Below are 22,559 nucleotides of genomic sequence, written 5' to 3'. Positions count from 1 at the left end.
AAAGAAACGTGAGGGACAGTTTGGGAGGATCGCACGCCATCAGCAGATGTTCAGAGACAATTTTGGCTGTGATTTATTTCAGTTTTTAGAGAATTTGAAACAGCGACGCTTTCAAGGTAGTTCAGGAGAGCTTTAGAGAGGTGTAGATTTAGATATATCTGAAGACAATCAGCTGGAAACCGCGTGTAACCGTCGGAGACATTTCGAACATCCTTGAGCCAATTTGTATATAGATAGGGCTGGTTTGGATTTGTCCACGATAATTTGAGGAGGTTGTGGGACATTGTGGGTCCATTTGGGCTGGCCTGTGAAAGTTTGGGGGCGCTTCTGGACAGTTTTGGAACAGTTCTGGACAGTTTGGTTGAGGGGCGAAGCTGCTTCCAACAGACGGCTGTCGTGGTCTGCAGCGTGGAGGCAGCAGCACATTCCTGCTTTATTCTGGGCTGCGGTTTGAAGATGGGGGTGACACTGTGCTGCTGCGGTTAGCAGCAATTTGGCTGTGGGCTTTACGCTATTTCAATCCCCCCTCATCTTTGTACGCACACATAACATACACACACGTACAGGGTGTTAGGCTAACACAACTGCACACACTCACTCACATGCTTTTGGAAACACACATCAAAAACCAGGAGGTGTGAACCATTTAAAAACTCTATGGATCACATCTGATGTCTTCCATCTAACCTTCACAGCCTAAAGCTGCAAATCACTTTCAGTGTCCCACACACACACACACACACACACACACACACACATATATTAGTCAAGTTGCTAAAAAGTACAAAAAATGATTCTTAGAAGATGACTTGAAGCCTAAAATGAAAATGGATAATTTTAGTTTGCACAGAACCGTAAAAACACGTCCTCTAAGCCCACTAACATTTAAGATTTATTGAATGATGAACTTCAGGTGCTGATTGATTCTGTCCAAAATAGAGCTGGGCTGTTTTATATATAGCATTCTGGAGGAGAACTCTTCAATTTGGAAACACCACAGAGACAGAACAAAGACAGCTGGTCAGGATTACACACAAGACATGACCTACACTTACACATACTACATGTATTTTCCTTTGCTCTGCGTCCTCTGAACTTACACATGCACACACACACACACACACACACACACACACACAGCCTATCTTCTCCCCTCTCTTTAGGTCTAAAATAGATGCAGGCCCCAAACCACAGCTACCAGTGGAACACAGTGAAAATAACTGCAATATACACACACATGCACTATAGGGCTGTCTGTGTGTGTGTGCGCGCGTGTGTGTATAGCCTGTGTGTCTGCTTGCTTTTGGACCGTGGTCATAAGTAAACTTCATTAGTAGAAGAGCAGAGAGAAGAAGAGGAAGACCTGAGATATGAGAAACGGTACAGTCAGACATCCGAGCAGGACTCGATAGGCGAGGAAAGAGCTGAACTCAGGACGCAACTCTGAAAGGGAGGAGGACAGGGAGCAACTACCACAAAAGACAGCAACAGAAGACGACAAACACCAGACCAGAGACTCAACAAAGACCAAAAAGAGAAAACTATGACACACGATTAATTACAGTTAAAACAAAACAGTCGAGCAGAAACAGACAACACAAGAGAAAAAGGTGCGTCGCCAAACGTGTCGTTCAGTGCAGCCAAATATCAGATTTACAGAGAAATAGTATGTGTGTGTGTGTGTGTGTGTGTGTGTGTGTGTAACTTTAATGTACAAATCTCCCTGGTTGAGGTCAGTTCAAAGCTATGCTGACAGGACACTGACTAACAAACCATGTGATAAACACTCCTGATTTCACCAGGTGTGTGTGTGCGCAAAGTGCAGCTGTTGAAGTCAATTGGTCTGGATGATGTCATCAGGGTGAGACAGCAGGTCAGGTGATGGAGTGAGAGAGAGAGGAGATAAAACAGAAGGAGGAAACATCTAACCTGGATGTGATTAACTCAGAGAACAGCAGCTGTGATGTTTTCACATTGAAGACATCTCGTCTCACGTAAGACGCTGACACACAGAGTGAAGTCTTTACTCCCAACAGAACCTGCCTGATTAAAGCTATGTTATGTAATATAAACAGATCTGAATCTTTCATAACAGAAAAAAATAGCTTCTTTTCCTATTGACCACAAATGCAGCACCTGTCTGCACAAGGACAACCTGATCTCTTTGTCCCCATCTGTCTCTCTGGCTGTCCTGCAGGATGAAGGACGAAGGTGACACCACCCTCTAACACAGAGTGATAATGTCAGTCTCAGTGTGTATTTCAGAGTGTGTGGGTGTTGTAAGGTTTTTTATATCCAGAAATCTTGTGTGTGTGTGTGTGTGTGTGTGGTTTTGGAGGGAAATGGTTGCCGCCGATGTTGTTACAAATGTAAACAAGTGTGTATGTTTACGGGTGGGTGAAAAAGCAACATCTGAGGCAGCTAACGAATGAGTGTTTACTGCAGCAGTCTGTGTGTGTGTGTGTGTGTGTGCGTATTTTGGCAGCCGACCAAGGGGGTGGGGTGCAAGACAAGGAAACATAAACATAAACACATTCACACACACTCTCTCACTCACTCACACACAAACACACACTCACTCACTCACACACACACACACACACTTAATTAATTGATTAAATTCTAAACATTGTGCAGAATTACTGTAATCACTGTAATGACTTTTAAACAAGCCTGTGAAGTTTCAAAGAGCTCGTCTCTGTCACACACACCCGACACTATGATTTATCTCAGACTGACGGTTTATCTGTAAAACTCACTCAGTCGTGTTATTAATCAGGAGACGTGAATGTCAGATTCACTTCAGCTCTGATTTGTCCGTGTATTTTTTTTGCAGGTGGGATTAAGAACAGGTGAGCGAAGTCCGTGTCTGCGTCATCGTTTTCATGTTCAGAACTGTGTAATAATCAAATTAAGATCTAATCTTGTGTTTATGCATGTAGAACCTAATCAGACGGAAATGATTTTGCTTCAGAAGTTAAGATGTGAAACCCAGAGAAAAGGTGAGACGAGGGCAGGAAGGCGTGGATGAAAGGAGGGAGGAGAGGAGGAGAGGAGGGAGGAGAGGAGGGAGGAGAGGAGGAGAGGAGGAGAGGAGAGGAGGAGAGGAGGGAGGAGAGGAGGGAGGAGGGAGGAGAGGAGGAGAGGAGGAGAGGAGAGGAGGGAGGAGGGAGGAGAGGAGGAGAGGAGGAGAGGAGGAGAGGAGAGGAGGAGAGGAGGGAGGAGAGGAGGGAGGAGAGGAGAAAGACTGTAATTGATGATCTTGTCAGAAAGAGCCTCTGTAAACTTCAGCCAAGACTAAATGATCCGTGAGCTCAGTGTGTGCGTGCATATGTATGGTTTTATGTGTGTGTACCCGATGAACTGTATGTGCCAGCGTGTGTGAGTATGTCCGTGTTTTTATGAGTGTGTCTGCACTGTGTATTTCACATGTTCAACGTGTACGTGTGTTACATGTGTGTGTACAGATGCATTTAAATATGAGCTTGTGTGTGTTGGCCATAAAGTGTGCCGATGAATAGGCCTCAAGTCTTTGGCTGGCGAAGCCTAAAATCTTCACCAGGGGAGACACACACACACACACTCATAAATATCCAGACACAGCTTTAAAGGCAACAGATTCATTTTGCTCAGCCACACTTATTTTCTAGCTGTTGTTTTAACTGTGAAAACAACACCCGGAAAAGTAGCCGTTGCTCTGCTCTCATGTTAACTCGCTCGGTGCTAAATAACACGTTTCGATGCTCTGATTGGTTGTAGGGTTGTTGGTTGTCTGTCCAATTGTGTCCAGAGACATTTTGGAAGCTCAGCTGATCCCATCGCCCACCCTGCAGTGCGACCTGTTCATTCAACAATCCCCCCCCTCGCTGACTCACCGGGAGCAGCCAGGTTCTGGACCTGGGCAGGGACCTGGACGTTGGCCTCAGAGGCCAGGGTGAGACGGCCTCCCTTGCCGATGCGGTCACACAGCAGGGTGATGTGCTTCTTGAGGCGGGCGGTGTCACGGGGGAGGCCCAGCACAGGGCCTCCCGCCTGGGCCAATGAGGTGGCCTGGTCCTTGGGGCTCCGAGAAAGACAGGTCCGCAGGAGGTGGGACACGGCAGCGTCGCAGCTCTCCTCCCAGCCCTGAGGAGACAGCAGGAGGAGGAGTGAGACAGAGTCAGAATGTCCCCATAATGACATCTGACTGTGTTGTTGAGTTTAACTTGGTGAATTTTGTTCCAAAAATTGTCAAATGACAGGAGAAAAAAGGAGGATAGGGGGAGAGCAGGTTAGGAAAGAGAATGAAGAACAGCAGAGGAAAGGGGATAAGGTGGAAAGGAGGAGAGGAAAGTGATGTTTTCATCTTGTTAGTGGCAGCTACTTCAATAAAGTACCAAGCAGTACTGCGCTCAGTGTTTGCAGGTGACAGGATGAGAAGGAGGAGAGGGGAAATGAAGACAAGAAGAGCATTCAGGGAAAACGAAGATATAAACTGAAGGAAATGAATAAGGAGAGCAGACGAGGTGAAGAGGAAAGGAGGAGGTGGAATAAAAAGAAAAGAAGGGAGAGGGAGGATGTGGATGAAGAGAAAAGATTTACTGAACAGTCGTTGAATCGCTAAATCTTGATGCTTTAACGACATTCCTGACTTTTACAAAAGAGCAAGAAAATAAAAAAACGTGTAGAACTAAGGAGGAAAACACACACACACACACACACACACACACATGAATGCATGCAGAGTGGTAATAAAAGGCAGTGAGGAGATGAGAAACATGTCTTTTGTCACTCTCTCTCCTGTCGTCTCCAAGATGACTGCGATATCTGGTCTGGGCATCTCTGATCTCACTCATTCACACACACTTTTCTGTGTGTGTTGACAGGTAACCTGCCTGCCTTCTCTTTTTGCTTACCCCTCATCCCCTTCTCCCCCTGCCTGCCGCCACACTGATAGGCCCCTAATGAGCCATAATGACAGGTAATCGGCCCTGTAATGATGATGACAGAGAGACACAGACAGAGAGAGAGAGAGACACGAAGGGGGAGGTGGGTACAGAAGGTCAAGGAGATGAGATGATGATAGAGAGGAAGGCAGATATTAAAGATAAAAAACGAGAGGAAAGACGAAGGACGAGCAGAGATAAAAACGGAGGAGTGAGAAGACGGGAAAAGGGGAGTCTGGAAGAAGAGAAAATGAGAGAGGAGGAGGAGGAGGAGGAGGAGGAGAGATGGGAGGTGGGTGACCTATTCTTACCACAATACCTCACCAGGTTATCAAGTGCTTGGAACAACATAACTGCAGGTTTCTGTGGAAACTTCTATACTGACACATAAGTTCCACATGCTGTGGAGGAAAATTAAACGTCTTTAGACCTAAACTGCAGACATTCATCCTCCTGAAGGAGAAGAAAGGAATCAAAGAAAAAGCGGAGCAGAGCGGAGCGGGTTTGGACCGAGGCCAGAGCGATAAATTAAGACAAAGTTCCCACTAACGCAGAAATCGGAGAGAAGTTTGTGTCGTGTACCCAGAAACAAGAGAGCGACTGTGTTACACACCGAAGACTGCGAACACTAAAGCAGTTTGACACTTTTTAAAGTGTCAGTACACATTCATCACTATTTCACTTTTCTTTAAGTGAATATGCATCAAGTTCATTACGTTTCTTTGAAGTCTGTTTCGTAGACTCAACCTGCATTTATTAATCAGCAGAACAGAACCCACATCGGCTGATATGAACTTCATTTTACATTGTGTTTTTGACTCACCAAAGTGAGATTTTGTTGTTTTTACATTTATGAACGTTGAAGGCAGATGATCTCACTCACTCACTGAAAGCTGCTATTCATCAGACCTTCAGTGAAACACATAAAGGTGCACCAGTGGCTGTCATGGTGTCTGTACTGTCTGTGACTGATCCACCTGAGCAGCTTCACTGTTTCACTGTAGTTGCTTTGATGAAGGCATGCAGAACATACATTTTTCTCTTATTCAATCTTCTAAGCCTCTTGTCTGTAAACGGTACGAACTGTTTCGGGAACATAAGGTTTGACGTGGGGAAAATCCCAGGTGTGACAGCAATATTACTGGATGGCCCTGGATAAAATGTTCCCGGGCCCAGCACACAACCTTGGAAGACTCCCAAAGAGACGGTTTAGAGGTTTAGACAGCGATCCCTCAATCCTGACATCCTCATCACGACTGGGAAAGTCATTTGAGAAGGCTGAGTTATGGCTCTGTGAGAACAATGCTGTACAGTCAGTCTCCTGGGGAAAAAAATCGGCCACACAATCACGTCCCTTTACCAGCGTATTCCTCGCTCTAAAAGAAAATATCCAAAAAGCTGGATTTGGCACAGCTCAGCATGCAACCGTTACACTTTTCACTTTCCAACTTCTGGGTGTAATCAACTTTAAGTACAACCAATTACTGTAAACGCTTGCCAACTGACAATCACAAACCCTAATATGGTATACAGAAACCCAACAGCATGTAGAGGGATTTTAAGTGAAGTGGGGTAAGTTTAATTCAAAAAATCAAAACAATTTAATGGCCTCACACTTCCATATAACTAACATTTAAAAGATCAAGTTGAGCTTGTGCAATACGCTGCCAGTTGTCTGGAGGGACATTCAAATAGTAACACATTTAAGTTCTTAAATTCCTTCAAAATGAGGCCAGATGAAAGAAGGTGACACTGGCTTTATTGATATGTGGTCTCCCGTAACACTGTCCATGTAGTATAAGGCAAACATGAAGCAGAGAGAACAGAGGGACTCAAGCCATCTGGTAAAACGACACTACGTCTGCACAAAAACATTAACACCGGACAAAATATTGTTTTCCAAAACATCCACATTACTCGTGCATGGCAACTACAGCACAGTTAAGGCTGAGAAGAGAAGAGTTAAGAAGAAGAGTTAAGACAATAAGCTTCAGGCTAACACTTGTCTCAGTAGACATTCAGGTGATTAACTCCTGGTCTGAAATGTGAAGCCAGTTTAGTATGATGCTCATCCAAATACTCCATCGTGATTTTACAACTCCTGTAATTTACAACTGTGAGTGTGAGAGTGTGTGGTTGTTTGTCTTTGTGTGTTGGCCCTGCGATTGACTGGCGACCAGTCCAGGGTGAACCCCGCCTCTCGCCCGTAGTCAGCTGAGATAGGCTCCAGCTCTCCTGCGACCCTGACGGATAAGCGGTATAGAAAATGGATGGATGGATAGTTCTGCTGATTGGACATATTTCATAAATTCTTCAATCAACCATAAAGCTGAGAAAACCATTTGACACTGAGCTGAAAAGAACCTTTTTTTCCCCAAACACTCTTTACAGCGCTGCAAATAGTTCTGCGTTGGGACAAGCCAAAAGAAACCTTCTCAGGTAGCATATAGAAGTTGTTGGTTAAGAGTGCAGGAGGCCAGCGTGAGGCAGGCTGTGTGATGCATCCTGGTAAAGTAAACACTGTGGGGGTCAAGCAAGAACAGCAGGCAGACAGGCAGACAGTGTCAGCAACTGGCCGACAGATGGATAAAGAGACAAGAGAAAGACAGAGAGGAACATTAGATATATAGAGGAAGGACAGGAAACAAAGAAAAAAAGGAGGAGAGGAAGTGAAACAAGACGACGAGATATAAATAAGATCAGTGGGCGAGACAAAGAGGACGGACGGAGAGAAGCGAGGCTGAGGGCGATGGAGAGAAGCAGAAAAAAGGATGCAGGAGGAGGAGGAGGAGCAGAAGTGAGAAGAAGGCTGAAGAAGAAGAAGAGTGGCAGTAGGAGGGAAGATGAAACAAGGAGCAGTGAGGATGATGAGCGGAGAATGAGGAGGGTGGTGGAGGTGGAGGAAGACCAACAGGGCGGGGAACGAGAGAGGCAGGAGGAATGCAGAAGGAGGAGGAGGTGTTCTGGTTGGCTGCAACCAAATGAGACATTTAGTTAGATGCCACACAGATGCATTTCCTCTGGCTCTGCTCCTCCTTTCTCCTCTTCCCTCAGTGCTCAGTGCTGTTTTACTGCTCTTTCTCCTCTCTGACCTCCTTATTCCAAACACATCTGTCTCTTCATTCAGATAAAGACTTCTGAGCACACACAGCTGCTGTCAGAGAGATTCCTCCTCTTTCTGTTTCTGGGACGTAAGCAAACCTCACCTTGCTTTCTGACCGTCTGGCCGCACATTTCGGACATTTCTTTCTTCTTCCCTCAGCTGGATAATCACATAATGTAGGCGAATGTAATGCGACAGGTGATGTACAGGTTTGAGCTGATGTGGTATCCTGTTACATACTGTGTCTGAGTCTAATGGGATCCAGAATGGGAAACATCACTGCAGCATGTACATCTGCAGTTTATTTTCTGGTTTTTACAGACAGGGACAAGGGAGACATGTCCCTGTGCATTTGTCCGTCCAATTTTACAGCTTTATCAGACGTGGAACTGTTTGAATGCTGCAGTCACTCTAAGCAGTGTCCTCTTAATGTCCAGCTGTCGTAATCCACGATATTTTAATGCCAAATTGATGAATCTAATCAAACTATAACAGATTGAACGGCTGGATGATGAACGACTCACCTGAAATTAATGGTGAATTGAGGAAGGATTAATTAATTCATTGACCAATAAATGAATAAATCTCTCAGTTTATGAGTGTTTAGAGCAGTGCGAGTGAACTCAGTCTGTCCCTCCTCCTCCTCACTCCTTTAACGCTTCTCTCTCCTCCGTTAATCCAGCTCTTGTGTGGCTTTATTCTCGTCCACAACATTCTTCAGATTTAATTCCACTGACAACATGCTCTCTTACAGGACAAAGTGCAATCACCTGGAATGACCTCACCTGGTGACACGGAGCATGTCCATTCTGAGTGAAGATGAGGTTTTGCCTTCACTTGGAATTCGTGAATTAATGTTATGCCCTCATTACTGATGTATTAAAAACACTGTAGGAAGAACAGCTGCATCAGGAGCACCAATCACTACGTTTTATTTTTTTGTTGTCATTGTACAGTCGTACAGTTTTCCCTCGGGATCAATAAAGTATCTATCTATCTATCTATCTGTACATCAGCACAACGAAGTGGGGGCTCTTGACTTGACTGCTCATTTCAGTGTTTGTACTGAAGAAAAAACAAAAAAACAATGTGTGTGTGTGTGTGTGTGTGTGTGTGCGCGCTCGTGTGTGTGTGTGTGTGCGTGTGCGTGTGCGTGTGCGTGTGTAACTGTGTCACCAGCTCTCTCGGCATGTAGTTGGAGAGTCTGCTGTGTTTTCTGAAAATAGCTCGTCAGTGCACCTGTTTGTTTTAATGTTGTGGACGCGACCCAGATTACTGCTAATTCACTTAATGCCATTAATCCCATTTACAATCACACACACACTCACGAACAAACACACACTTAGGTACACCGAGTCCCCTGAGGCTCATCAACTGACCCTCTGAACCTATTCCTGTCTACAGTGTGTGTGTGTGTGTGTGTGTGGACACTGTAAGACATTTAATGTACTGTTGTTTATGATGACACAGATGTTTGTGTGTATCGTGGGTCTGTCAGAGGAGGCTGGAAATAGACTGAGTGGTAATGAGAAGTTGTGGGGATTGATCAGAGCAGTGGAAAAACTAACACACACACACATACACACACACACACACACACACACACGCACTCAGAGTCTCTATGGGGTGAGAAATCTTTCGTGGTCTGACTGCAGCAAATGGAGGAGCTCTGTCAACATGACTGTTTATACGGAGCTGAGTGCCCTGCAGCGCGCACACACACACACACACACAGTCAGTTTGAGTCAGAGGCTGACTACAGACCAGTATGTCATCCACTCACCCTGAGACATATTGTGACCTTGACCTCATGTGTGTATTTGTGACTGTATTGTCTATTCAAACACATACACACACACACACACAAACCTCTTTAATGCTTAAATCATAAACATGTACCACAGCACACACTCTCAGCGCAGAGCTGACAGGTGAGTGTTGAGTGTCAGAGACTGAGTGTGTGATTGAGAAAGTGTGTGTGTTTGTGTGTGTGTGTGTGTGTGTGTGTGTGTGTGTGTATTCCTCAGGGACCAGAAGTACTTAGTGCATTTTAAAAGTTTTCAGAGTGTGTGTTTAAGGCTGTGTTTCCTGAGCAGGCTGCAGATGGATGGACAGACACTGACGTGTTAACGGCCTCCTGTGTGTGTGTGTGTGTGTGTGTGTGTGTGTGTACCAGCTGCGGTGTGTCCTGCAGTAGCGGCAGCAGCGTGGCCTCCAGGATGGAGGTCTGGTCGGGGGTCAGGCCCTGCCACAGCGACAGCAGCAGCACCAGCAGGTGTGTGGCGCTCCGCAGGCGGACAAACGCCTCCGCCAGCAGCGCCCGGTTCTCCTCCGCCGCCTCCGCCAGCGCCATCACCTGCAGGAGGGAGGACTTGGTCAATGTCCAACATGGGATTAAAGGCTTCTTTCTGCTTAAACTGAAAGTATCACTGAGTCTTGATGAACTGCTTAACACTTCCTTTCAAATAAATATCACATCATCTCTTTTAGTCATATTTTCACAATTTAACATTGTAAAAAAATAAAAATAAATAAATAATTAAAGCAACTTCTGCTCATTCTTGACCTTGGTAAATAAAGTTCAGAAACTTTACCAATGAGCTAAATTAAATGTGTTGGGTTGCCGCCTCCACCTCCCAGAATGAAGTTTTATTTATATTTTCACTCCACTCTGCCAGCCCCTGCAGGCTGAATCGCAAATTATGTGCAAGCTTTCCAGGTGATGTCTTTTTGTATCGGAGCTCAGGATTTATCTGCAGCCCCTCACCCCACTGAACTTTGAAGCCCAGCATATGTTCCCTCATTTCACAAGAAGGCGGCATTCATCACTAAAAATACCACAAACAAAACACATTCGTGTATTGAAAATGTAGCATAGTATCTTAACAAATCGTGAATCATCTTTGGGTCAGCGCCGTCTGACTGAGGGCACTTTCCCCACCACACACTCATTTATCCTCAGAGTGATGACTGCACAACCTGTGTAAACAGTGTTATGAGCATCAGGTCCGCAGCTCCTTCATTACGGCCACAGTCCGCTCTGTCAGGTGGCTGATTGACCCTCATTTACATTAGCTTCAGTTCACCCTGAACAACTTCATCAAAACATGTTGTTTTTAAGACACGTGTGGTCATGAGGACCTCACAGCTGATCCTGCAAAGTTAGATTTGGCTTTACGCTTTGGAATAATAATAATAAAAAGTTAAAGCTGTGTGTGGAGAGAGCACGTTGGAGGGATGGGAATGCGAGGTCAGAACACAACATGGAGCCGGAAACAAAAGATGTAGCACAATTAAATCTGCGCTCTTTTCAGGTGGATTTAGATTCAGTTTGGACTTAAAGCAGTGACATTTCCGATCAATACAGTGACACATCAAAATCATAGACAGTGCAGTACGAGGGCAGAGCTTTCCGGTTCTGAAAAATGCTGAGTCACTGCATCTCTGATCAGTGCCAACCAATCGGTGAATATATTACTGCGAGCAGATATGAAAAAACTTATTGGAACTGTATGGAACACAGAGCAGCTCAGACAAACTGCTCACTCTACGTTGGCTCTGAAAGCCTGAAAGCGAGCTCTGATGATTTTCCCTTACACTTGGTTGACCTCCACTTAGAAACTGCAGCATTTTCATGCTCCGATCGCATGTTTGTCCAAAAACGTTCAGAACCATAGAGAGAAGCAAACAGAAACCGAATACTCGCTTTGAAATGAAGATGAGGAAAAGCCGCACAAGTGGAGCTTAAGTTGTCTGAGGTTTTACTTAAGCACACAGCTCAGAGCTGGTGAACCGAGAGCCAGTGAATGCACGAATGAGGCGTGGTGGGACCAGGTGAACTCTGACCTCCAGCCAGGGGTCAACCTCTCCATCACTACAACAACAGGGGAGTGGAGATGAGTGGAGCGGCGTGAACGAGTGATGACAGAGCAAGAAGGATGGTGACGAGGACAACAAGAAAGGACAAGCCGGATGAAGAGAAACGGGAGATGAGGGAGGAGGAGGAGGGAGATGAACGGACAGAGAGAAAAAGAAAAGGTGAAAGCAGATCTGGGACTAATGGACGAGTGTGTGTTCAGATAAATGAGTGATCTGCAGGCCTGAGTGCCAACGTACGCCAGCAGATTGCTTGACAAATGGATTCAGCGCTCACCATTTGATACTGCAAAAACAGAGATGGAAGACTCTTAAGTGAACTCTGTGTGTGTGTGTGTGTGTGTGTGTGTGTGTGTGTGTGTGTGTGTGCTCCAGGGTTAAGGAGCAAGCTGCCAGAGTAAGCCGTTTTGATTTGTGTAACACTAAACCACAAACATAGGTACATGAGAATGAGTGGCTCCTCTCAGACTTGCACACAAAGATGTAAACAGTCGGAGCTGAAACCCCGATTTACTTCCTCTGGTTTCCGTGGTAACCCCCAAAATTCCCCTACTCTCACTCGCGGCTGAGGTCAGCTATGCGTGCCATGTCACTCACACCTTGCAGGTAAGCCCCCCCATACACACACACACACACTCACACTTACCAATCAATGAACACATGATCCTTACACATTCAGGCTTTTGGACTCTCACAGACTTAATTCATCACTGAGCCCATGAGTCTCACTGCTAACACCTGCCAAAGTTCCACCTGAAGATTAAGTCTAATCTTGTCCAAAGGCTGCAGCAGAGTCCTTCAGGTGTGTGCTGAATGCTCATCAGATCAGCCATCAGATTGTTGGCTCGATCACGTCAAACCTTCATCAATTAATTCCTGGTCAAAGCCAGTAAACCGCTCACTTGTGTTACTAGGGTTCAAAGTTATGCTACTTTAACACATTCATTCAAACACGTCCCTTCTGTAAGCGCTGTGATTACAGTGTGACTTCTCCTGTTTAATGAAGGCCTATTTTTGTAATTGTTTAAAGCCGGTAAGCGTGACAAGCACACCCCCTCAGCCAAAAGAAGAAATGTAGATCCACTTCCCAAAATAAGCACCACTTTCACAATATGTTCACCTATTCTCTGAAAGTGACTCCCAAGGTGTAAAACTGGTCCTCGCAAAGACATAAGCACTACCTCAAAGAGGAACACGAAACCCAGAACTCCCAGCATGTGAATTCTTGATATCCTCATACACAGTTTCTACCACGCCACACATATACCACTTCCTGCACCTCCACACACACTCTGTACCCCTGGAGTCTCTCAAAGTGTGTGTGTGTGTGTGTATTGATAAAAGGCTCCAGGCCCAGTGAAGGGCTCCATTGTTGGCAGCAGCTCAGCTACACACACACTCTGATTGATGCCAGCTGAGAGAACACAAAGACACATTTAGCCTGGACACACACACACCCATGCACGCACGCACACACATACACACACATACATGCACACACAGTAGCTGACCTGCTGCTGACCTTAAACAACCTGCAGTAGAAGCTGTTGGGTTCACGACATCCTGGCACATCTGCATTGAAGTAAGGACTCCATTCAACATACACACATGTATATAAGTGTGTATGTTACACACTTAAACCTGGTTTACATATCAGCCACATTAGCCTTCAAAAGATACAAATGCTGAAATGTGATGGAAAAAGCGATTGTGATTTTTCCTTCATTTCCATCCATCCATCCATCCTTCATTCCACCCAAATCACAGAAACCAGCACAGCCGAGATCAACACAGACAAAGCCTTTATAACATGTTCTAAACATGTTTAGACACAAAAACTACGTGGTTAGAGACCTCGTTAGACGTTTGGTTTCGCACGGGACCTGAACTCCGCTCTCCTGGGTACAGGTTGTGTGTCCGACCCTCACTCTGATCAGACGTGTTCAAAGGAGGCGTTTTAAAGCCTGGTGCGACTCGGGGTGTGTGGGACGTGAGTCCTGCGACTGAGATCAAGATTAACCTTTCTATAGTTCCTGGAGTTACAAATGACACACAGACACGCACGCACACACAAACTATGTGGCTGTGGTGATGTGGAGTAGTTTTAGTTGGTGGACCGCAGGAGGTTTGGTGGCTCCAACAAGATGCTTGAAAAAGAACCAATCAGGAAGCAGGAAAGGCTGAAGGTTTGAGGGGAGCCTTTGTTGCTGTGTGTTCACATTAAACATCTCTCACAAAACACTGCAAAAACATCACAGTTAATGACAACATTGCGGTAAGAGCACAAACGCTACCCAGGACTTATTTGGACGTATTTGACTCATAATATCCTGACTTGAACTGGCTGAACTGAGTCAGTTTTCTGGACTCAAGTCTCACACAAACCAGCCTCCTAAAACTGCATCCATTTAACACAAATTTGCTGCAGATCATTTGTTTTAAAAAACATGTGTTACATGTTTGGTCAGTATAATGAGGTGACAGTTTAATGACTTTATTTCCTGCCATACTTGAGAGTTTTCACTTGGGGGGGACGGGGACTGGAAGGAGGTGTTCTGCAGCTCCACAATATCAGAGATACACAAAAAGCTTGTACAGTAAAATTCTCTCCATCATGATTTCCACCTGCTATCAGTGCCAGAATACAACCGGACAGACAAAGTGGAGGTCAGCAGGTTTTGCGCCAAAGTTCAAATTAGCATAACTTTGGCCACAAAGCCTGGAACTAAGTGCTACTGAGGCCTGAGCGGCTGCCCAGGAGAGCACAGACGCTCTCACCAGTAAAAATGACGGGTAAAGAAATAATTTGGTGTAAAAGCAGCGCCAGTCTGCCTTTGAAGAGCTGCAGTGTTATTAGGTGTGGGTGACTTCATGATTCATGACTTCGTACCAGCGACAGCAAAGCCCTGAAGCTGTTGAGCAGCTTAGACATCAGCGGAGAAGACAGAAAGTGTGCAGACAAACACACAAATGAGCTCCTGTCGAGTGAAAGTTAGGAAAAGTCAACATGGCTGCAAGTGGCTGAAGAATGAAACGAGCGAACCAAATCGAGTCGGTGCCAGAGTTTTATCCTCGGATAAAATGACGGCGACACGGACGAGAAACAAAGCTGTGTGTGTGTGTGTGTGTGTGTGTGTGTGTGCGTGTGTGTGTGCCGCAGAACCGACAGATTAGATGTTTCCTGCTCAGTTAGCCACAGCAAGAAGCATGGATGAACTCCAAGCCACACACACACACACACACACACACACACACACACACAGAGTCATATGGAAACGGGTATATCTACACAACATACAAATATGCAGACACAAACACAAGATGTTCAAGGGCACACACACACACACACACAGAGTGGTGTATCTGTGTCAGTGGAAAATGACAGCAATCTGTTTGGCAGAAAGCGACGTGGCAGAACGCATCACTCGTTCCCTGGAGGACGACGAGTGAAAGGGGACGAGTGAGAGACAAGGAGGGAGAGAAAGTGAGAGACAAAAAGAAAGAAAGTGTAAAGGAAGGAAAGAGATTTAGAGGAACTGAGAGGGATGAGAAAGAGAGAGAGGTGGAGGGGGGAGAAAAGAAAAAACAAGTGAAGTGAAACAAGTAAAGAAAACAGTAGAAAGGTTCATGCTGGGGTCACATGAATGTGCTACAGACGGCTTACTGTGTGTGTGTGTGTGAGTTTTCAGACTGTTTCCGTGTCTTAGTTAAAGAGCCAATTAGAGTCCCAGTTTAACGACGGCTAGAATCACAGAACCCATTTCCTCATGTTGGATGACTAACACACACACACATACACACTCCGCAGGACCGAATGAAGGGTTTCAGGGAGTTCATACACAAGCAGAGACACCGAATGCTCAGCGTGTTGGTTCATCAGTGTCCAACATGCTGGATGTTGTGTCTCATCAGTGCACTGTGACCTGCTGACTGACGACTGAATGTAATGTAACACCTAATATACTACAATGTTCACTACAGCCCACGATGCTACTGAGCCTGGGAGAGCTTAAACGTGCTTAAATATTCCTGACAATCAGTCTGTAAGATTATGAGATATCTTTGGGGCTACATTTGCCAGAGGCTGGATGAAAGTAATGACAACCCTGTTGTTCTTTTTAACTTTCTGAAAAGAGTGGCCTTCCAATGCTGCACAGCACTCATGTAGCTCCTCCCGTGTCAACACGTCCGTACATTCTGCAGCGAAACGCGTTGTATCCTGCTCCTGTACTGTGCTTGAGCTTAGAGTAAAGAGCTGACATGTTTTTCAAAGCAGCTGTAGTATGACATGTTCATTAAACGTTTCAGATGCTTCACTTGTTTTGGAATTGGTTTATTTGCAGCATTAGAAGAAAGAAGCAGCAAATCAGCTGTGGCAGCAGGGCATTCAAGCTGATGAAGTTCATGCTAACAAAGCCAAATGGAGTGAACTGAAAGAGAAAGATTGGCGGATGGCACTTAACAAGACATAAACAAGTGGCAGACGGAGGAGACAGAGCAATCTGGCGGACAAGTGATGGAGCGATGGGCATCTCTTCTCCCAGTGTGTGATAGACAGATAGGCAGACAGAGAGACAGTAACCACTATTGTCTGTGGTCAAAACAAGCACACACACACACAATACTGATAACACTGTCTGTCTACACTCCTACTGATAAGATGGGAGGAGAGGAGAGCAGACGGGACGGAGCGAGAGACGAAATGAGAAAACGACGGCAGGTAGAGAAGGCAGCTGGAGATGGAAGGAGAAAATAAGATGGAGACGGTAAAAGAAGTAAAATCAGAAGCTGTTGTTTACTCGAGTCTCAGCAGAGTGTGGAGGGAGGGAGAGGGGGGGGGAGATAGGATCTGGCAACCCAACCTGATCCACCCTGTGATGGTTTATCACCTGCTGTGGAAAGCTCTGGAACGCACCGAGCTGATAACCACAACCTCCTCCACCCTCCTCTCCCATCTTCTGCTGTGCTCCTCTTCGTGAGTTCTCTCAGGCCAGTTGTCAGAGTAAAATGTCAGAGCTGTTCATACCCCATGAGCCGCGAACATGTCACTTTGTACATATCGCACCAACATTTCTGCAAAACGTGTCCTGCCACGCTCTGGTAACATGTACGTGAACTGGCTTTCTCATCACCTGCATGAGACGGCTGCTGTTCAAGACCACTTCAGTCAACAAACACGATCATTTCGGAGACCGCTGGGACATTCTGCAGCCGTCTCTATGGCACCAAAAGTGGAGATTTTGAACCACATGCTGGGAGAGTTTCCTGCCATGTTTGTGTTGACAAAACAAGGTATTTCAAAGTGTGATCTTTTCCTAACCCCTCTGAAGAGATTTTTGTGCTTAAACCTAACCAGACCTTAACCACAGCACTGTCACAACATCAAACTGAAAGCTGAAAGGCAAAGTTTCAACATGTTGCTGGAGCTGTATTCACAAACAGTATGAGAATACTGACAGAAAGCTGCTAAAAATGTCTCGTGATTGTTTCACTATGATTCAGGAAAATTATTAGCCGGGAACAACGAAGGGGAAACAACTTTTATCTTGGTGACGACATGTGACTGACCCCATCGTTAGCCCTGATGCATTTTTTAAAATGAGCCTTGCATGACGGCTGAACCAGAGCACCAGAAAAATACTGGCCATCGTCTGCAGATCTTTTCATGACTGCGGCATATTCAGCAGATCCAGACACTGAAACTGCAGAGAAACACTGGAATGATGTTGATATGATCTTTATCAGGTCTCTTTTTGCTGCCCAAATCTGCGGATGAGGCGTCACCGGAGCCACGGTGCCACATGGACTAACCTGCTGAAAAGGGTGCGTTCCCTGTTGGAGAATATTAAATTCCACAGAACGGTTCTTTGACCAGGATTAATGGATGTTGGAGATTCAGAAATCGATGCTTATTCTACCATTTGACTCGCTTCAAGATGAGCAGGAGCTAAATGCGTTAAATGTAGAAATACAAGAAGAGAGAAAGTGTCTGGGGTGTCTTTGGTGAGAAAAATAAAGTCAGGTCTTCTTTTTTGACCGCCTCCCCCAATTGAGGCTGTCAGAGATGCTTTAACAGGCCGTCATTCAGCAGTACGGACGGCTGCTAAAACACGACGGTGTGATTTATGAGGTTGTCCGGCTCCGTCAAAGAGCCGGCTGAACTCTTGTGTTTTCTCTGGGATGGCGAGGCTGAGGGAGGGAGGCCTTCTGCTTTTCTTTGACACGCGTGTTCACACGGTCACGAACAAAGAGCTTTATTCTCCGCTGATAGGTCGTGTGTGTGAGAGACCCGCCCTGCCTCCATCGCTCTGCAGACTCCCCTCCCTCGTGATGAATATGTCTCTATTTCAGTTGTCAGAGTCTGAAATATGGGCAGATGAAAATACAAACACGCCGGTGGATGAAACCTCTGCACACCGGTACACAACATGCGCACACACACATGCACACACACACACAGCCATTCACACAGTCTCAAATCAACAACAAACACAGCATCAACACACACTGAGTTGATTAGGAGAGAATGAACTGATGATAGTGATTTGTTTAAGTCTCCCATGAAATACAATTTTTTTTTTTCCTATATAAATACAGCTATAAAAAAAATGTAAATGTAAATGTAAAAAATGTTTCTTTCTTTAACCTCTCTGTTCAGATGTTGACATCCGTCTTTAGGACACCAAGATTTTAAAAACCAAATATATCACGCACTAGCATCCACATCTAAAAGCACAGGCAAAAAAAAAACCTTTCATAAAACCAAAATCCAATCATACACACTCTCTCCATTTCTCTCTCTCTCTCTCTCTCTCTCTCTCTCTCTCTCTCTCTCTCACACACACACACACACACACTCACGTGCTGAGGCTGGTATTTGCTGCAGTGTGCTGGGTGGTCCTGAGGACCCAGAGGCCCCAGACAGAGCAGGGGACTAAATTACAGAGTGTGACCCACCATAGTGACACACAAGCAGGGATTAACACCCAGGCAGGGTCCCAAGCTGCAGGTAGCCCCGGGCTGTGGGAGCTGACCTCACAGGTGACCTCACACACACACACACACACACACACACTCGCTGGTAGAGTTCAGGCCCACCCAGGGCTGAAATAATGAGCGGGTTTGGTGAGTCCAGCTGGATGGAGCAGAGGGGGCTCTGGAGGGAGGCTGGAGACTCTGGCCCTGATCAGACAGAGTATCTGGTGTCCAGAAATATCCACATTGTGTCTACACATACATTTGAGACAGCTCACAGTTCACACCTGGCAGCACAGACAGACGCAGACTTCTCACTGAATTTCGGTGGTTTCACTGACACAGCGCTACAGCGCTAAGAGAGTTAGAGCTTCAAATCTGTTAGCTGACATATTAATTGTCGGTAGTTCAGATAGTCCATAAATAAGTTTAAGGAATTTATTCCTCAAAGAAAAGAATTTTTCCTCAAAGAAAAAAACAACTCTTCATTGTTTGTTATGTTTGCTGGTTTGATGCAACAAATGTGTTAAAGTTGATTCACAGATTCTGCTGCCTTCCTGAAATATTTATCAAATTTCATGACTTTCCCTCTCTGAAATACATTGCTGAAAATTCTAATACACCATTAAACACTGACTGTGACTAAACTAATCAGATCGATGTGAGAACCAGCCCCATCGTGCATGAGCTTGAGTGATTGCCAACATTTCCCAGAATGCTTTGAGAAAATCCAGGACACGAAACCTGTTGCATTCAGGTCAGTGTTTTCAGTGGGGAAAAGGTGGGATCAGTCATTTGTGAAAAAATCTCAGTGCTTCATATCAGTAAAAATGTTTCGCTAAACTGCATGAGAAACATCTGGACGTTACATCACATCATCTGCATGGAGAGGTCAGACCAGGTGAAAGCAAACGTGGAGGTGGAGAAGGAGGAAACAGGTCTGAAACACACACACATACACACACACACACACCTCATAAAGAGGGCAATACAGATGTTTGGAAGTGTCGTCAGGGTCAAAGTTCAAACAGATACATTGACACCACACACTTATGCCCTAAAGCAAGGCACTTAAATCAGTTCAGGCTGCTGCACACACACACACACACACACGATCAGTCCTGACACAAACACACTCAGACAACCTCCCAAAGAGACTGCATGCACACACACGACACACACTGTTAGCCAGAGTGTATTAATAGCATGTGATGTGACTTAACCCAAGGGCCCATTTCACCAGAACAGCTGCGAGTGCGGAGTGTGTGCGTGTGTGTTTGGTTTAAACCTTCCTCAAAAGCCAAAATATATAAGAACTCAGTTGGCCTGTCGAAGAGTTCAATGGTGCAAGAAAACACCGACACGCCTGCCACACACACATTCTCTCACATTTCGACTTTCAGCGGCTCGCGCTGCCATAGAGAGATGATTTAGGTCTCAGGTGTCTTCCCAGACGCAGATCTTTGGTCTCTGAATGTCGATCATTAAAGTGATGTTGTATTTTAACATTTTCTTTTCCACACCATCTTAATAATCTTCTACGTAAAGTAAGACCGAGTCCTTCAAAGATGCATTCAAGGTGTGTGGTCACGCAGGTCCTGCCTGTTGTCCCAAGAGCAGCATATCATCACATCACATCACAGACCTCTTTGTTTGCTGCTTCATAAGGAAAAATGGTGAGAAAATGAGCACGAGCAAAGGCTAACAACTTCCTGTTAAAGTGGACTCAGGCTCATGAAGAACAAACAAACAAACATGGTTTCTGGTCATGATGGGGAAGCTTTAGTGCTCTTGCTGTCTGCTGATTGGCTCCTGTTGGTCTTTGAAATACTGTTTGAAAAGCCAGCGAGCACAGACGAAGCCACAAAAAAGCTGCTACTCTGCCTGCTGCCTGATGCCATTGGCCCAGTGTTGTTTGTTCCATTCTGTGAATGAAATTTAGGCAAACACTCGCAGGAGCTGAAAAAAGAACGCAACACGTCCTCACAGTCAGTAAGTCCAAAGAGTGTGAATGACTAAAGAGCACAAAACATTGTGCCGTCACAATGAAGTTGAACTCGAGCGTATGAAATGTCGACTTCTGTCAATTTGTCCTGCTGGACGTTTGTTTGAAATTTTGTCAAAATTAGGAAATGAGTTATGGATAAAAGCGTGTTTTATGAGGTCACAGTGTTTTACCAGAGTTTAACTCCAGTCCAGCAGTGAAGCTGCTGCGCTCGGCGTTTCAGAGTGCTGAAGGGTTGCCCACTTCATACCGGAAGACTTGGACCAACACAGCATATGGACACTCTGAAACCAAGCCAAATCTCAAGTCACATGTCCACAGCTCTGTTCATAAGCCCCCATTTTTCATAATGTTATCATTATTGTGTCAATGGAGTTTGATTCACTCCATCATGCTCTTAATATTCTTTCTCTCAGATTATATGCAGTTGTAATTAAATATGCTGGAACCACATGACACCAAAGGGTTTTAGCACCTGACGAGTTGAGTCCACACACAGTGACTGAAACACACACGGTGAAGATCACGCCTGTCCTGTGTGTACATAAAAATATCCTCACGTTATTTTCAGACATTTCTCTTCATATGTGCTGTGTGTTGCCAATGTGTATGCGGTCTGTGGTGTGGTGTGTGAGCGTGTGTGTGTGTGTGGGGACAGTGTTTAGTCTGAAGCCATATTTAGTCTCTCTGGTCCTAAGAGAAGGCCTATAATCACACAGAGCCTTTCTCTCTACTCATTACACACACACACACACACACACACACACACACACACACACACACACACACACACACACACAACCTGGCCTGTCATTAACAGTTCACACTAACCTCCCAGGTTGCACACGTGCACACACAGATAGTGAAAAAAACACATCGACACAAATGCAGCAGGTTGTTTGCATGAATACACACTTACTGTATGCACATACACACATGTGCACACGATCACACACTCACTCACGCAATGCCAGATGTGAGTCCAGCTGTGTGTCCAGCAGGCGTTCTGCTCCAGGGAGCAGATTTATTCTGGCTCTTCTGGGTCGATATTATTTAAAGTTGACTTTAGCCTTAACGTGACGCTCGACAAGACGCCCGGAGATGGTTTCCTGATCGGGACTGAAAGCGACGGCTTCATCCTCGGACTCGGAGTGAGCGTGATGCTGTCTGTGCAGCCAGAGGAGCAGGACCGGACGACTCAGCCGTATGAAATGAAACATCCGTATACGGTTTCATAATCTCTTGTTTGTTTAGAAGCACAGATAAACAAGCCTCCGTCCATTAGTTTGTCATCAGTGGTTTGTCCTTTACTGCTGTTGAACGAGGAAACAATCGAACCAGCTTAATAAATAACAGCAAATAATACCGACACTGACAGCTTCCTGAACAATCAGCCGAAGCTTGTGGTTTGAGAATTAAAAGACACGATTTCATGTCATTATGAGGAAGCCACAGTGTTTTAGCTGGCTGCCGACAGGCTGCTTTGTCACGAGGCTGAAGTGTTTGAAATTTCAGTGATCAGAGAAGAAGCCACAAAAGAGGAGGATGATGTTTATCAAACTGAATTTAGCCTATTAAAATAATCTATAAACCCGCCTTTATGATGAACAGAAAATGTCTGTCACATATTAGTTGCTTCTGTTAAGATGTTCTCAGACTCTCCACTTGTAATTAA

At 45.3% G+C, this 22,559-nt stretch overlaps 1 protein-coding gene across 2 annotated transcripts in view; it reads right to left on the bottom strand.

Moving 5' to 3' along the window:
- bbs9 (Bardet-Biedl syndrome 9) overlaps positions 1 to 22,559 on the bottom strand; it is a 124,051-nt gene that overhangs the window by 42,941 nt on the left and 58,551 nt on the right. For both annotated transcript variants that reach the window (XM_046398926.1, XM_046398927.1), the window contains exons 19-20: positions 10,202 to 10,384; positions 3,876 to 4,125 (exon numbers count right to left, since the gene is read on the bottom strand). In XM_046398926.1, coding sequence (XP_046254882.1) covers positions 3,876 to 4,125; positions 10,202 to 10,384 — 433 coding nt within the window. The remainder of the gene's footprint in view (positions 1 to 3,875; positions 4,126 to 10,201; positions 10,385 to 22,559) is intronic.

Source organism: Scatophagus argus, chromosome 9 (genome assembly GCF_020382885.2).
Source record: "Scatophagus argus isolate fScaArg1 chromosome 9, fScaArg1.pri, whole genome shotgun sequence".
NCBI lineage: Eukaryota > Metazoa > Chordata > Actinopteri > Scatophagidae > Scatophagus > Scatophagus argus.
The sequence above is the reverse complement of the archived record's forward strand: the minus strand, read 5'-3'. Positions and strand labels throughout refer to the sequence as shown.